This window comes from Hypanus sabinus, chromosome 19 (genome assembly GCF_030144855.1).
Source record: "Hypanus sabinus isolate sHypSab1 chromosome 19, sHypSab1.hap1, whole genome shotgun sequence".
Lineage (NCBI taxonomy): Eukaryota > Metazoa > Chordata > Chondrichthyes > Myliobatiformes > Dasyatidae > Hypanus > Hypanus sabinus.
The window spans coordinates 14,939,315-14,955,836 of record NC_082724.1 but is presented as its reverse complement, the minus strand read 5'-3'; the positions used below and the strand labels follow the sequence as shown (position 1 = coordinate 14,955,836).

Sequence of the window (16,522 nt, the reverse complement as noted above, 5' to 3'; positions counted from 1 at the left end):
AAAGCACAGCATTACAAACAAACAGCACAGTTTATAAAGCACAGGATGTTGGCCCACAGCTAAGGGCTAGTTATTCAAGAGATTCAGAGTAAGACAATGGGGAGATGTTATTTGGCCTTTTAGCGAACCAGACAACACTGGCTAAGTTATTTAGTCCCAGGAAGCTTGCAGACCAGATCTATACAATCATGTAGCACATCAAATAGCTGATCTTTCAATAGTTGGAAGGTTTGTGTACTCAGAGAGTGTTCTTTCACAGCATTAATTATGGAAATCTGTTAACTCTGTCCCCAGATGCTTTTAGACCATCTGTGTGAAAAGGTATCTGAAAAATTTTCACGTGTATGAACTTACCCAAGTTTTTTAAAAAACAGTATAAATGTAAGAGAACAGATACACTTGTTAGGAATAATCAAGGAACAACAAGAAGAATGACAGGAAGACGGGTGATTAGAATCAATTCCCCTGCCATCAATTTCTGTGCCCAGTGACTCGTTCGTCTGCAACTCATTGGTATATCCTTTTAGATTATAGGAACAATACCTATATTTTAGGAATCCTTTATGTTTTAGAAATTGATTGTAATTTGGAAATCTTTTAAAAGATAGAAATCCTCTGTGAGCTTTAAATGTATTTTAATAATTTTATCTAAATTTTAATGTCTATCACTAAAAATAAATGTACTGTGATGAAGGGTCTCGGCCCGAAACGTCGACAGAGCTTCTCGCTATAGATGCTGCCTGGCCTGCTGTGTTCCACCAGCATTTTGTGTGTGTTGTTGTTTGAATTTCCAGTATCTGCAGATTTCCTCATGTTTGTACTGTGTTCAAACTACTTTGTTAGCTGGAAGTATCTTCCCCTTGGTAGAGAGGGAGTACCCACTTCTCAAATAATGGGTATTGACAGCTAACCTCATTGTGAAGAATAAACAAGGAAGTGAACTTGTCTTTGAAGAGTAGGTAGTTACAGTATAACCTCCCATTAGTGAGGTTACTCATAACTATCTATATTAGACAGGGCTTAAGATCTTTGTTAGAGTTTACAACTCAGCAAACCTAGTATCATCACACGTTAATGCTACATTTTCGTTCATAAACCAAAGGCTGCTTCTGCAATACGAGAAAGAATGAAAACAGATTTTCGATTCTTCCCAAGAATGCAACATGGACAAACCTTCCCTAATACAAACGTTAAAAAGATTCACTTTCAAATTTGGGGCACCCTAATCATTCATCCTTTTCATCCTACCTCACGTGGAATCTTTGTCACCATGCTGAAGCATTCTATTAGCAAGACAAGGTTTAATTTACCTAAATATTACTTGCCACACTTGAGAATTACTCTTCAGAAAACATGATGCTGAAATATTTCATATGAAACAGTACCACCAATACAACAATGAAAGTTGTCCAATAGTTTCAACTTACACTACAAGTCCTTCTGAATTACTTTGACAGTATCACACTTTGATTGCTATAAACTTTGAGCAATAAAGAAGCCTGGTTCTGGGTGCTTCAAAACAATGTTAATTTTTTCTCCCTCCTCCTCTGACAGTGCCAACTCCAGTCTGCAGAACCTGACAATGCCACCAAGACCTCTTTAACACTTCCACCAGTGAGCCCGCTTCACCAGTAAGTTTAGACAATGGCAATGACACGAGCAGAATATCAAAAGAAAATACAGAAGAGAAGTAACTGGTTATTCCACTGGCTTGCACCATTCTCTGAATGGCGTGATGATAATGCTGCTCAACGCACTCCCTCCCCCCAGAGCTGCTGAGCAAATCTTTGCCTTTGATATCTGTGCGCTATGGTGCAAAAGGTACAGGAAGAGCTGAAGGTCAAATTCCAGCACATTTGATCTCCACCTCTGTCTCTGGATTTATCACTGAATCTTCAGACACAGCTGATATGGATGGAGAAGGTAAGTACTGTAATCTTTATGTACTAATTAATTCACATCAATTAAAAGTGTTTTAAAATAAATTATTTTCTGTTTTTTATGTTCTAACTTCTTAAAATAATTGAAATTCATCCTATTGTTTTTGAATATGTGAAATAAAGAGGTGGGTCTTTGCTTCCACCTGGATGTGAACGAATGGCTGCCTGGAAATGCTCTGCTTCACAAAACGGACATGCGTCAAGGCTTTGAGTTCAATTCAATCGATGGGGTCAGAGAAGCTTAGGGGTCATTCCAGGGGTTAGTGGCAGGAGGAGGGGGCAACACGAGGACTGATGAGTTAAGCATAATCTGGCCCCAACTTGTTTGGTGGCAGCAATTTCTCCCCAAACAGGATTACCTTCCAAATGACCTACTGGGAAATAAATGGTTAAAGCTTAATCACAGATGTGCACATTTCTGCTTGCTTTAGCCTCAATACTTTCCTATTACTCTTTTCCTGACATGTGAATCTTCATAATTTTATGTATTCATAAAGTTTACATTTTCTGGGAAAACTGTAGAACATATTAGCAATGAAATAGATGGTAGAAACATCTCTATCATCCCAACATATAATGAGGAGCAAAAATGCCCTGATTGGGTATAAATCCTTTATAAAGTTTGGAATTAGCCAAAATTAGCTTAAATATTATTGGTCCCCACACCTATCCCAGTCATTATAACTTAAGTCCATAAAACAAAGTGCAAACAGCAACGAGTAAACTTCTATGTAGAGGAAGACCCATTATTAACTGAAATATCAGCCAACCATCCTTGCTTCAGACCTCTATGATTCTAGAAACACAATGCACAGTTTGCCAATTTCAGTTAGAATCATAAAGAAAATATAATTTATTAATATGTTTAATATATACATACTTTCATCTAAACATGCAAAAAACTCTTAAGTTTATATTTTACATTAAATTATTTATGTTACCATATACTAGATTGTTTTCACTTTAATCAGGTTGTCCCATACTTACTCCCAGAACTCAATGACAGGCGAAGTTGCATTTCGTAGGGCTGTATGATTGCTATTTGTGGAATTCATCTTCTTAAATTCCGAACAGTTTTCTTTGAGGGGATTAAAGAAACAAACCGTGATTAAAACAGCAATTATGTGAAGGTTGATGCATATACATTAGACTTATGACCCTTTAACACTTTCTTTAACTAGTGATATGAGAGGAGAGTGACAGAATCGCATCTTACCTGTGTTCCACCAATGTCCACAGGTGGCCCAAGGGAGTTCAGTTGTAAAGCAGTTGAACAGGTAGAATATGGCCCAAGCCAAAACAATGATGTAAAACACATTTAAGTGAGCCTCAATCACCTGGGTTGCATATCCTATACCTGGCAATGAATACACTAGCTGTTAGTTATGTGTAAACTTCTAATTCGCCGCTAATGTTTAGGAAAGGTGGGACTAAGGTTTCACAGTTACCTTCAAAGAGGGGGCAAATTTTCCTCCAACACGTAATCCCCCCTTCACTGGTGTACTGGCCCAGGGCAGTCTCTAGGAAGAATACGGGTATACCACACCCGACGAAAAAAATTACATATGGGATGAGGAAAGCCCCTGAAAGTGAACGAGAGCGATCATTTTAACTCAGAACTGGACAGGAATATTCGAAGACAAAGTTAACGCATTTCCCCTCGCTTACCCCGAAAGTAAGGGTACTTCCCTGAAATTGCACATTTTGCTCATTTAACCATAAAGAAATATCGACGAATGGCTTTAAATGTATTATTTAAAAATATTTAGATAAGAAAGCTATATAACTGTACCGCCTCCGTTCTTGTAACAGAGGTAGGGAAATCGCCACACGTTTCCTAATCCAATGATCTCCCCCGCCACAGACAAGACAAATTCGATTTTATTATTCCATTGGCCTCTTTCTGACACTTTCTTGTCGTTGGTACGGACTAAATTGACGTTGGAAGCTTCGATATCCATCGTGTCTTCGGGCTTCCCATTGATCATCGGAATAGCTTTCTCCGCTCTCATGACGCTCTGGGGCCGCCTGCAAAGGAGAGCGGAAAGTTTGGGCGCCGATCATTGATTTTCGCTATTTATTCCGTGCCCCCTTCCAAAACTTCCAGATTTTAAAGCCGCGCAAATTGATTAGAGTGGGCAAGGCAATTAAACTGAGAGCGGCTCGGGCAATGGAACGGGAAAGGCGTGCGTGGAGTTCATTTAGACTCACATCCGATAAATTAATGAGATCTGGCCCTGGTGCAACCGATTGCTGAAAATGACAAGACGGTCAATTACTCACACGGTGAGAATTCCGCCGTTAACCCGGCTGCCTGGATTCCCCCACTGGCACTGAGATTGTAACTGCACCGAGGTCTCGCCGAGGGAGTTCCGCAGTGGCGTTCTCGCTCGGTGCGTGGATCAGTCCAGATGCGCTTGGTCCTCCGCTGATGCCTTCAGCGAAACGAATGACTTGAGAAAGCAAACGCACTCTTTTCTCAGATGCTGCCGCACTGGACCCGAGCCATGTGCTGCTAACTGAGCCCTCTAGCTTGCCGTACAGATTGTATCAATTAATGGCGCAACACCGTGGGTGAAGTTGGTGGGGAAAACTCCAAAGGCATTTGTTTCATCTTCGTCGCGGACACGGGCTTCAGGGCTGGATTGCCGGTTGGCCGATTAAAAGCACAGAGAGGCGGGGGTGTGGGGAATGGAGAGGGCGTGAAGAGCGATGCCACTGTTAATTTTTTAAAACGTAGCTATCAGCAGAGTAGCACTTCTGAATGTAAGGGAACGTGGGACTCCCGAGCGCAGTCCGGTCGGCAGCTCCTTGGAGGTGACCATAGAGACATTTTCCACTGAAGAGCGGGGAAGGCGGGTGGAAGGAGGGAGTGTGGGATGTTGTGGGGGGGGGGGGGTCGGTAGGAGAGCAGGATAGATTCAAATCCTGTATCAAAGCAAAAAGGGAGATTTTTCAGCTTCCTCAGTTCATACCACCCCCACATCTTGGAGAAGGCTTGTGGCAAATGCAGCGAAGTCAGTCATGACAGTTGCTAACAGATGAATTATTTCAAGTTTCACAAGCACTTAATTTAGTGTATTTATTTTATCTCACCATTTACCAGAAGAGGGTTTACACCGTTGGTAAAGATTTCTGTATAGGACACAGAGTTCAGGTGCTTGATTGTACAGTGCTGTAATGAATCGGGGGATTGTTGAAAATGGTTTATTTATTGTTCGGCTCCAAATTAAGTTGTTTCTTATTAATGTACAAAAGGCTTTAAGGAAGTAACGAGCTTCCACATTTATTTTCCAAATTCAAATTAACTGAATCTCATGGGCAGCGCTGGTCTTGAATGTACTTGTTATTTAATCCGAGCTGTTAATGCACACCCAGTCAAATTACTCACTTTATTAAGTAGAGCTACGTCCTGAGTGTACATGGTCTTCGGCTGCTGTAGCTCACCCGCTTCAAGGTTCAACACGTTGTCCCACAAACAAGAGAAAATCTGCAGATGCTGGAAATCGAAGCAAAACAAAATTCTGGAGGAACGGGTTGTGCGTTATGGGATGCTCTTCTGCACACCATTGTTGTAACAGGTGATTAATTCCTCTCAGTGTGAACGAGTCCGGCCATTGTCTTCTGACCTCTCTCATTAACAGAGCATCTTCAGCCATAGATTTGCCGCTCTCTGGATGTTCCACAAGGTTCTCTGTAAACTCTAGAGACTGCTGTGTGCGAAAATCCCTCGAGGTCAGCGGTTTCTGAGATACTCAATCCATCCCATATGGCACCAACAATCATTCCACGTCCAAGGTCACTTAGATCACATTTCATTCCCATTCTGATATTTGGTCTGAATGACAACTGAACCTCTTGACCACATCCGCATGCTTTATGCATTGAGTTGCTGTCAAATGATTGGCTGATTAGATATTTGCATTAATGAGCATATATAGATATACCTATCAAAGTGGCCACTGTGTGTGCATCAATGGGATTAATTGATTAAGCCACAAATTTCATGGCGTTGTTTATTTGCAATGTACAGCCACTGAGAAACAGTAAAAACAAAACATCTCCAAGCTATAACTAGGTTATATAACAGTATCAAAAAATAAGAACCATTCAGGATACTGTCAATCCTTAGGTGCCTCTCAAGAAACTAATATTGTTTGAGTTGTGTTGATGTAAAACCATTTAGCATCTTGCAGTTCCAGGCCCTAAAAGTATGTTGAAAGATGCAGCTTTAGGAAGATAATGCACACATTAAAGAGATAGAATTCTTCTGTTGGAGTCATCTGCTGTCATAGTCTATATGAGCAGTTTGGTCTCCCAAGATATTTAAAACAGCAGCAATGGGATTTGTGAGAACAGATCTCAGAGTGGCTAAATTTGTATTACTGAGGTCCAGATTAATGTAGGTACAGATGCGGACAAGCTTTCACCATTTAAAAAGCAGTGCAATGGGGCATTAATGACAGTTTCTGCGAGCATAGTTAAAGGGCTATGTTGTATGCACGAGTCTGCAATAGAATACATGGGAAACATTCTACTTGGGCCCCAGAATTGTAGGCTAAGGCAAAATGGGACATCTTCTCATAGGTTCTGTTGTTGCTGTTACAAAGTTCTTTGAACCAACCCAGACCCAATGCCCAGCTAACTTAGGGCACAATCGCAAAAAAAAAACCTGACAGAATTCAAAAATATTGTTGCTTTGCATTTTATTTCAGTGCATACCCTTTAAATGCAGCAGAGTCAGAAAGTCACATACAGGCCAAACTGGGTAATATAGCAGGTTCCATTTTTATAGGCGACTATCAGTTGGTTTGGTCTGTAAGTCAGAAAATACAGATGATCATCACTTGATTTGGCAACTGTGCCCCCTCGGTGTGTAATGAATGGCATTAAAAGCCCAAACCACTGATAGAAAGGAAGAGTTATTAAAAGTAGAAAGAGAGAGAGGAAACTACTTCTGTTATTTACAGGAATGAACATATATATACATACATTAGACTTTACATTTTAATGATATGATGGGAGCCTGTTCAGATGTAAGTGTGTCCGTAAGTTTCTAACCCAGGATGGCCTGAATGCCAAAAGTAATTTGTGTCATGATATGAATTGACACAATGTGGAGCGTGTGAAACTAAAGGTATACGTTGAAGTCATATTACGTGTCAGTATGTGTACGTAGCCACCATGCATCTGTTTCAGATGAGGGGTCAGTAAATTGCATTCAGCGGCAATGCACAGGTACCTGATATTTTCCTCATAAGGAACTGTAAATTACTATACAAATAATGTTGAGAACAGAGGCTGACAGCCCCTTCTGCGTTATAGATGTTTGAGTGTACCTGCATTTCCTTCTGAGTTGGACCACCAAACATGCAGTCCCCCTTTGTCTTTATGGATGTTTCATCCTCTCTTTAAATATGCCAATACCATTTGCTTTAACCAATCTACATTCAGCAAATAGAATTACTTTGCATTAATAAATATACTTAAGCTCTTCACCTCAGAGAAGCAAATCAGTTGGTGACCACAGAGTTGGTGACGTGTAGTGAAGTCCAATACCCCCATCTATCGGGTACGGAGGTTGATATTGGCATCACTCCAGTGAATGAGTAGAAAGAGATGAAGGCCAAAGTTACCGTAATGTCAGCTAACTGAACGCCATGGAAAGCACATCTGGCTGGGTGTTTCCCTGCATCCTCCCAGAAGCTGCAAACTGATTCACTTTTTGCCTGCATAGCTTGTGGGATTAATTTCAAATCTTTAAAGATGAGGCAATAAGTGTTACAGTGTTCTTCAGACCATAAATGACTTTATCAGTCAATTTGAGGCATAATTACGCTATATTATTACCATGTATCCAAGTGCAATGAGTAAACATGCAGGAAGTCCCCAACTGCGTAAAATCATGAAGTTAACACAGTTTCTACAAAACTTTCAAAACAGTACTACTAAATTCCAAAGAAATGATAGTATCGTGTACAGTGGCCATAGGACCCTCAAACCAATACTTTGTTGGAGCTTTGACTAGAAATATAATGATGAATTATAAAGAGATGTTTTGAAAAACCTGCAAGAGCTCTATCATCTAATTATTTTAAATGAATTTTTGATTACTCTCCCATTGCCTCTCAGATCCATCTATCAGCCTATTAAAATTGAAGTGAAACATATTTTTTCAAATAAGACACACTGCAGCCAAAATGGATGAGACATGGTCTTGGGATGGTGTGTCAATTTGGACAAAACCTCATTTTATATTCCATTTAATGAACTAAAGATATTATGATCTAGAAACCAATTGTTGATAGTTGGTGTAGATTCTAAGTATTAAAACTAGAGGTAGTTACAAAGTTAGGGGGAAAAAAAATTAAAGATGGATAACTTTACTTAGTGTTTAGGACAGGGGTTCCCAACATGAAGTCCACAGACCCCTTGGTTAATGGTAGGGGTCCATAGCATAAAAAAGGTCAGGAACCCCTAGTTTAGGGGAAGCACAACAGCATAATGGTTAATGTAACACTCTTACAGTCCCAGCAGCTCAGGTTCAATTCTGCCGCAGTTTGTACATCCTCCCTGTGACTGTGTGGGTTTCCTCCAGGTGCTCCAGTTTCCTCCCACATTCTGAAGATGTACTAGTTAGTAACGCCTCTTACTGTGCTGAATCACTAATAATAAAATTAATTATATAATTAATAGTTGCAAAGGTTGTGAGGTGGAGGCGAGCAGTAACCAAAAGAAACAGATCTCCCTTAAGTGAGGTAGAGCAAGAAGAGTTTGACAATCTGCCCTGTATATTGAAGTACATGCAAACATGTTGGCATTAAGAATGCCATTTCAGCTAAACGCTGGGCTTTGGGTTAACTGCAAGTGGCTTATCAAAGAGAATGCAGAATATTGTTTTACCAGAAACCTAAAAATGATGATTCGCAAGTGCATCTAACTTTAGATCTTCAGAACAGTTTTAAAACTTTACAGTTCAGAACAGATTCATTTTGATTTCAGTCTTGCAGGTCAGGTCTAAGCGAATCAGCATCTTATTGGTTTGATAACAAATCAGTCCAGGCATAGCAGGATGGGAGATGTTTTCTTCTGAAACCACAGTTACATCGGCAGCAGAAGTTGCTCCAATAATCAGAAACTTAGTATTAACCAAATGGGAGGACTGGAGAGAAGTATCATAAAGTTAGATATTAACGAGCATGATGCAATAGGGCCTGGAACAAATGATCAATCCCAGCACAGTCAAAAAACTTTGTCAACAATTAGACTCCTAGAAAGAGAATGCCAAGGCCTGAATTCCAGAAGGCAAGAATCTTCATTCTCCCTGAAGGTATTGACTTTCACTTGTTCACTTGGACCCAATCTTGGGTGAATACCACAGGAAAACAAAAAATTCCACACTGTTACTATAACTACAGTGAGATGACTCTATTGTGTGTGTGTGTGTTTTAAAGGTTTCATTTAAACCAATAACTAGTTGATTTAACCATTGCAAACCGCAGATGAAAAAGCACTTGGAACAATCAGTAACTTGCATTAGTACAATTTATCTGAATCAGCCCCACCCCCACCATTCAACTATTTTGACTGGTGAACTGGGGATTAGTTTTGAGAACTTAACTTTTAGATTGCCACATTTCTTGTGATAAGTTATCTCCTGTTAGCCTGTTTTCTCTGAAATGGCCTTTTTTTTTATCTAATCTGTGTAATTTTCCCTTGTCCTCAATGACAATCCTTGGTCTTCCTTCTTGGTCATCCTTCTATGAGCTTCTTATATGAGTTACCTAATATAGGTAACTCAACCAGAAGTTGAGGAGCAATACACACACAATGCTGAAGGAACTCGGCAGGCCAGGCATCTATGGAAAAGGGTAAACAGTCAACATTTCGGAATCCCTTTGGTGCTATATCTAGCAACATTGTATATGTCACTTCTATTTGATTTTTTGAATGATACTTTAAATCTTCGAGAATGTTTTTTTACAATTTTGCTAATAGGGATGACCAGAAATCTTTACAAACTCTCTTTGTTTACATTCTAACTATTGAAGGCCAATGAACATGAGAACTTTTTTTATTGAAAAAGAAAAGTTGTTCTTTTTAGTTGCAATGATAAGTCCCCGCTTCCTTTGAAATGGACACTAAAGATACTACTGCCTTGATTTGATGCTTGATCTAAGGTGCACATCAGTAATTGTCCTGTTGCCAATATCACTAAATTTTAAAAAAGACATTCCTTCATCTTAATCACGTTGCTGGGTGCAGATTGATAGTGGAGGTCAGACAGAAATACCTTGTTTGCTGTAAAGTTCTTTGGAATGCCTAATAAATGCAAGTTATTTCTTTCCTGAAGAAATTTGATTGAAGCGTCACTAATCATCCTTGGAAGTGACAAAGCTATTCTCAAAGGTGACTTAAAATGAATCTTAATGGATTCTTAATAGAGAGAAAAAAAATAGGTGGGTTGAGGTGGAAAAATATCTGGATTGAGAGCCAGCTTTTCTACCTCTAATTTGCAAAGATAGGAGGAGGCTTGAATGTGGGCCAAATGGCCTGTTGCTTTATTATGTTTTGATGTTGTAGAGACAGGAGGAAGGGCAGGCAGCCAATCTCGCTCAGAGGAATTACTGTGATAAAGCTATTAGCCTTCAGTTTAACTGTGCTATTTTCTGCCACTGGGGTCAGGTTTGCCAGGCCAGCAGTTTTAAACAGAGATGAGTTCATGAGATTAAGTTATTACATCATTGCTTGTGGGCCAACAAGAGCAGGATTGTTTCTGCCAGGCACTCTTACCCACATTCCAGGCCTGCTTTGGCCCCATGAATGAGGATCCTCTTCCAAAGCTGTAAATTGGGGGACCGCTTCATCGAGCATCTCCTCTTCATTTGCCAAAGGCAGAAATTCCAGGTGGACAACCATCTTAAGTTTCATTCCCATTCCAACATACCAGTCCATGGGCGTCATCTTATGCCAAGATAAGACCACCCTCAGAGTGAAGGAACAACACCTCTTATTTGATCCAGGTTGCCTCCAACTTGATGGCATGAATATTGCTTTCCCCTTCCAGTAAAAAAAATTCCCACCCCCTCCCCTCTTCTATTCCCCATTCTGGCTTCTTATCTGTTCTCACATACCTATCATCTTGTTCTCCTTCCTTTTCTCTTATAATCCACTCTTCTCTCCAATTAGATGCATTCCTCTCTAACCCTTTACCTTTCCTACCAATCTAGCTTCACCTGTATCCTACTAGCTGTCCTACTCCCTTTCCTCCCACCTTTTTATACTCGCATCTTCCCACTTCCTTTCCAGTCCTGAAGAATGGCATTGGCCCAAATGTCAGCTATATATCCATTTCCACAGATGCTGTCTGACTTCCTGACTTCCTCTAGCATTTTGTGTGTGTTGCTTTCCCTCAAAAGACCTCCTGTGTAACAAGGCTGGCTGTGGCATGAAACTCATTTGAGGGAACTCAGCGTCAATTTCTGGGAAATTTTTTGCCAATGTGTTCCTCCATGTATCTTCATAAAAGCCCAGCATTATACCTAGCACAGTTAACACCCAGTTTATACGGTCTATCCAATATAAAGAGTAAAGGGGAGATGAGAGTTGATGTCGGACCACTGGACAATGATGCTGGTGAAGTGGACAAAGAAATGGCACAAGAAATTAATGAGCACTTTACATCAGTCTTCACTGTGGAAGACACTAGCAGCGTGCCAGAGATCTGTGAATGTCAGGGAGCAGGAGTGACTACTATTGCGATTACAAAGGAAAAAATGTCAGGCAGACTCAAAGCTCTTAAGGTGGATAAGTCACTTGGACCAGATGGACTGCATCCCAGAATCCTGAGAGAGGGTGCTGAAGAGATAGTGGATGCATTGGTTATGATCGTTCAAGAGCCACTTGATTCTGGCATAGTCCCGGACGACTGGAAAATTGCAAATTTCACTCAACTCTTTAAGAAGGGAGGAAGGCAAAAGAAAGAAAATTATAGGCCAGTTAGCCTAACCTCAGTGGTTGGGAAGGTCTTAGACTGTATTATTAAGAACGAGGTTTCAGGGTACTTGGAGTTTAAATGATAAAATAAGTCAAAGTCAGCATGATTTCTGTCAAGGGAAATCTTGACTGTCAAATCTGTTAAGAGTTCTTTGAGGAAGTAACAAGCAGGATAGGAAAAGGAGAGGCAGCGGATGTCATTTATTTGGATTTTCAGAAGGCATTTGATAAGGTGCCACATGTGAGGCTGCTGAACAAGATAAAATCCTGTGGTGTTACAGGAAAAATACTGGCATGTATAGCAGAATGGCTGACAGACAGGCTGCAGTGAGTGGGAAGAAAGTGGGCCTTTTCTGGTTGACTGCCAGTGACTAATGGTGTTCCTCAGGGGTCAGTATTGGGACCACTACTTTTCACATTGCTTGTCAATGATTTAAATAATGGAATTGATGGCTTTGTGGCGAAGTTTGCAGATAATTCGAAGATAGGAGGAGGGGTAGGTAGTGCTGAGGAAGCAATGCAATTGCAGCAGGACTTAGACAAATTGGAAGAAAGGGCAAAAAAAATTACAGATGAAATACAGTTTTAGGAAATGTATGGTAATGCACTTTAGTAAAAGGAACAATAGTGCAGATTATCAATCTAAATGGGGAGAAAATTTAAACATCAGAGGTGAAAAGGGACTTATAAGTCTTCATACAAGACTCCCAGAAGGTCAATTTACAGTTTGAGTCTGTTGTAAATAAGGCAAATGCAATGTTAGCATTTATTTCAAGGGGAATAGAATATAAAAGCAAGAAAATAATGCTGGGCCTTTATAAGATACTGGCCAGGCCGCGCTTGGAGTATTGTCAACAGTTTTGGGCCCTGTTCCTCAGAGTTATTTTGTTGTCATTGGACAGAGTCCAGAGAAGGTTGATAAGGATGATTCCAGGATCGAAAGGGTTAACATATGAGCAGTGTTTGGCAGTTCTGGGCCTGTACTCACTGGAATTTAGAGGAATGCTGGGGGATCTCATTGAAACCTACCGAATGTTGAAAGGACTAGGTAAGGTGTATGTGAAGAGGATGTTTCCTATGTTAGGGGTAGCCAGAACTAATGAGCACGGTCTCGAATTTGAGGGGTAACCTTTTAGAACAGAGGCAAGGAGGAATTTTTTTAGCCAGAGAGTAGTGAATCTATGGAATGCTCTGCCACAAACTGTGGTGGAGGCCAAGTCCGTGGGTTTATTAAAGTGGAAGTTGATCATTTCCTGATTGGTCAGGGCATCAAAGGATATGGCGAGATGGCAGGTATATCAGATCTGGGTTCTGCCATGATGGAGTAGCACAGCAGGCTTAATGGGCTGAATGGCCTAATTCTGCTCCTATATCTTATGGTCCTCGTGCAACAAGATTATTCAAACTTTTGGATTATGGCACAGTAGAGTGAGGCTTCCTGGGGACACTAAATCATTTAAGTGTATTTTAGTATCTAGTCCAACCAGTTTCCCATTCCCATTGCCAGGACGGGTTGAGAATTTTTCTCCACACTTTGCACGCAGCAAAATTGTGGACCTGTTCCTAATGAAAAACCTTACGGTCTCATTACATGTAAATCACAATAAAAATTATCTACAGAAACATGCCAACAAAACTGCATCTTGTTTCTTATGTGTTCAGAATTGCAGAACTCTATCAATTGTTTTCTCTGCCTGAAATTTGCAGCAGGCCAGGCAGCATGTATAGGGAAAAGCGCTGTCGACGTTTCGGGCCGAGACCCTTCGTCAGGCCTAACTGAAAGGAAAGATAGTAAGAGATTTGAAAGTAGGAGGGGGAAGGGGAAAATGCAAAATGATAGGAGAAGACCGGAGGGGGTGGGGTGAAGCTGAGAACCAGAAAGGTGATTGGCGAAAGTGATACAGAGCTAGAGAAGGGAAAGGATCATGGGACGGGAGGCCTAGGGAGAAAGAAAGGAGGAGGGGAGCACCAGAGGGAGATGCAGAATGATGGGCAGAGAGTGGAAGAAAAAAAAGGGAGGGGGGATAAAAACTAAATATGTCAGGGATGGGGTTAGAAGGGGAGGAGTGGCATTAACAGAAGTTAGAGAAGTCAACGTTCATGCCATCAGGTTGGAGGCTACCCAGCCAGTACATAAGGTGTTGTTCCTCCAATCTGAGAGTGGCTTCATCTTGACAGTACAGGAGGCCATGGATATACCCGAAATGTCGACAGCGCTTCTCCCTACAGATGCTGCCTGGCCTGCTGCATTCCACCAGCATTTTGTGTGTCTTGTTTGAATTTCCAGTATCTGCAAATTTCCTTGTGTCCGCCTGAAATTTGCCCATTTTTTGAAGCCTCGGCTGAAGACATGCAGAACCACAAAAAGATCACACATTAAATTGTTATGAGCAACATTCATTAATAAACCACTGATGTTTCCTTCTAAATAGTATTTTTCCACTGTTTATTCTCAGATTAAAGTACCAATTTGCTGAAGGTTGAATCTGAGCAGAACAACCAACCTTCTCCAAGAGTTTTTCTCCACACTGAGGAGATGAGCATATGAGACACACACTTGGTGGCCCCTTGTACCTAATGAAGAGGCAACTGAGAGTATGTTCATGGTTTTCTGCTGCTGTAGCCCATCCATATTAAGGTTTGACATGTTGTGCATTCAGAAATGCCCCTCTGCATACAACTGTTGTCACACGTAGTTATTTCAGTTACGGTTACCTTCCTGTCAGAACATTTAGAGCATTAGAAAGTTTTTTGACCAAAGCAGGCCGTCTAGCTCAACTAAACTTGCCAAATTCCTATTCACATAGTGTGGTGAAAAAACTATTGAGTTTAGATTTGAACGTTTCTCAGCTGCTCAGCCAGGTAATTTGTTCTATGTGTCCACAACTCTTTGTGTAAAGAAATGTTTCCTGACTGAAGTCTGAAATCTCCCTTGAACCAGTTTCCACCTATGCTCCTGTGTCCTTGATGATTGATTAATTTTGAAGCACCAGCTTGCATCCACTTTACTTATATCCTTAATGATTTTGAGTGCTACTATCTCCTCTCATTCTACGTCTACTTAGGCTCAACCTTTCTTCATAGCTCAAACCAGTGTGGCCATTCTCCTCTGACATCTCTTAGTGACAATTTGTCTTTGCACACAGTGCTGCTGCTCACTGGATCTTGTTTTGTTGTTTCCTGCACCATTCTCTGTAAACTCTAGAATTGTTGTGCATGAAAATCCCAGGAGATCAGGAGATTGAAATCGCTCCATCTAGCACAAACCATCATTTTGCTTAAGTCACCTTTCTTCCCTATTCTGATGTTTGCCTGAACAACAATTGAACCTCTTGATGATGTCTGCATGCTTTTATGCACATGATTGCCTGATTAGATACTTGCATTAATGCCCAATTGTACAGTTGTACCTTATAAAGTGGTCACTGAGCGTAGAAATTAATATTGTCATTTTGATGTTGACCTTTCATAATGGAACACCTTCACAGTTTTTTGAAAGAATATTGTTTTTTTTTGAAAGAAGACATAAGTCATTCTAATGAAAAATTACCTGTAAGCAATTGAAAAAAAAATTTGAGGAGTGGTAACTAGAAAGAGTGCTATGTTAAACTCCAGTAATTGGATTAAGCAGTCTTCGCTTTAAAACTTTTGTTAAGGTAGTGCTTTAGATGATATTTCACTAAAGATGGATCACTAAAAATAACCTTCATTGTTGGGCAAGGTGATTGATTTGGACTTCTGAGGGTAGGTCTAAATAAGGGCCAAGCGGCAATCTGATATGAAGAAACTTTATCTTGCAAGAATCTGTTGGCAATCCTCCAGGTGTATGCGCCAATGACAGATGCTCCACTTGCTCAAGAAAATCAACACTTACCAGGTTGTCTAAAAGCCCTGTGTATAAATAGCAGAGGGAGAATGTGAGTGTTATGTACGGACAGGAAGAATTGTCATCATTCCTACCAAATGGCCAATTGAACAATATGATTATCATTTCTAAAATAGATAAATAAGCCCATTTTAATTTGACAAAATTAATGCAAGCTAGACGAATAAATTGGTAGTGGGTACAATGTACTTTTAGATTTTTAAATCAATTTCATACTTCTCCAGACAATTCATCATCAGCGCCATCATTATGTGTTGTATGACATAAGCGATCACAGTCTTTCCAGGACCGTGATTGTTTTGGCAAGTTTTTCTGCAGAAGAGATTTGCCGTTGCCTTCTGCTGGACAGTGGCTTTACTGGACGGGTGACCCCAGCCATTATCAACACTCTTCAGAGATTGTCTGCCTGGCGTCAGAGATTGTCTGTCCTGGTCGCATAAACAGGACTTGTAAAATGAACCAGCTGCTCGTACGACCCTCCACCACCTGCTCCCATGACTTCACATGACTCTGATCGGAGTGGGGGGGGGGGCTAAGCAGGTGCTACACCTCACCCAAGGGTGACCTGCAGATTACTGGAAGTAAGGAGCGCCTTACACCTCCTTTGCTAGAGACGTATCTCCACCTCATCACTCAGATAGACAATAGACAATAGGTGCAGAAGTAGAGCATTCGGCCCCTCGAGTCTGCTCCGCCATTC

The 16,522-nt window shown here is 40.7% G+C and overlaps 1 protein-coding gene across 1 annotated transcript in view; it reads right to left on the bottom strand.

The window, feature by feature from the left end:
• Positions 1–4,721, bottom strand: part of slc6a11b (solute carrier family 6 member 11b) — a 186,711-nt gene extending 181,990 nt beyond the window's left edge. Inside the window, exons 1-5 of the mRNA XM_059944061.1 lie at positions 4,224–4,721; positions 3,733–3,968; positions 3,389–3,523; positions 3,157–3,297; positions 2,928–3,018 (exon numbers count right to left, since the gene is read on the bottom strand). Of these exons, the coding sequence (XP_059800044.1) occupies positions 2,928–3,018; positions 3,157–3,297; positions 3,389–3,523; positions 3,733–3,952 (587 nt within the window). The 5' untranslated portion in view covers positions 3,953–3,968; positions 4,224–4,721. The remainder of the gene's footprint in view (positions 1–2,927; positions 3,019–3,156; positions 3,298–3,388; positions 3,524–3,732; positions 3,969–4,223) is intronic.
• Positions 4,722–16,522: the final 11,801 nt, after the last annotated feature.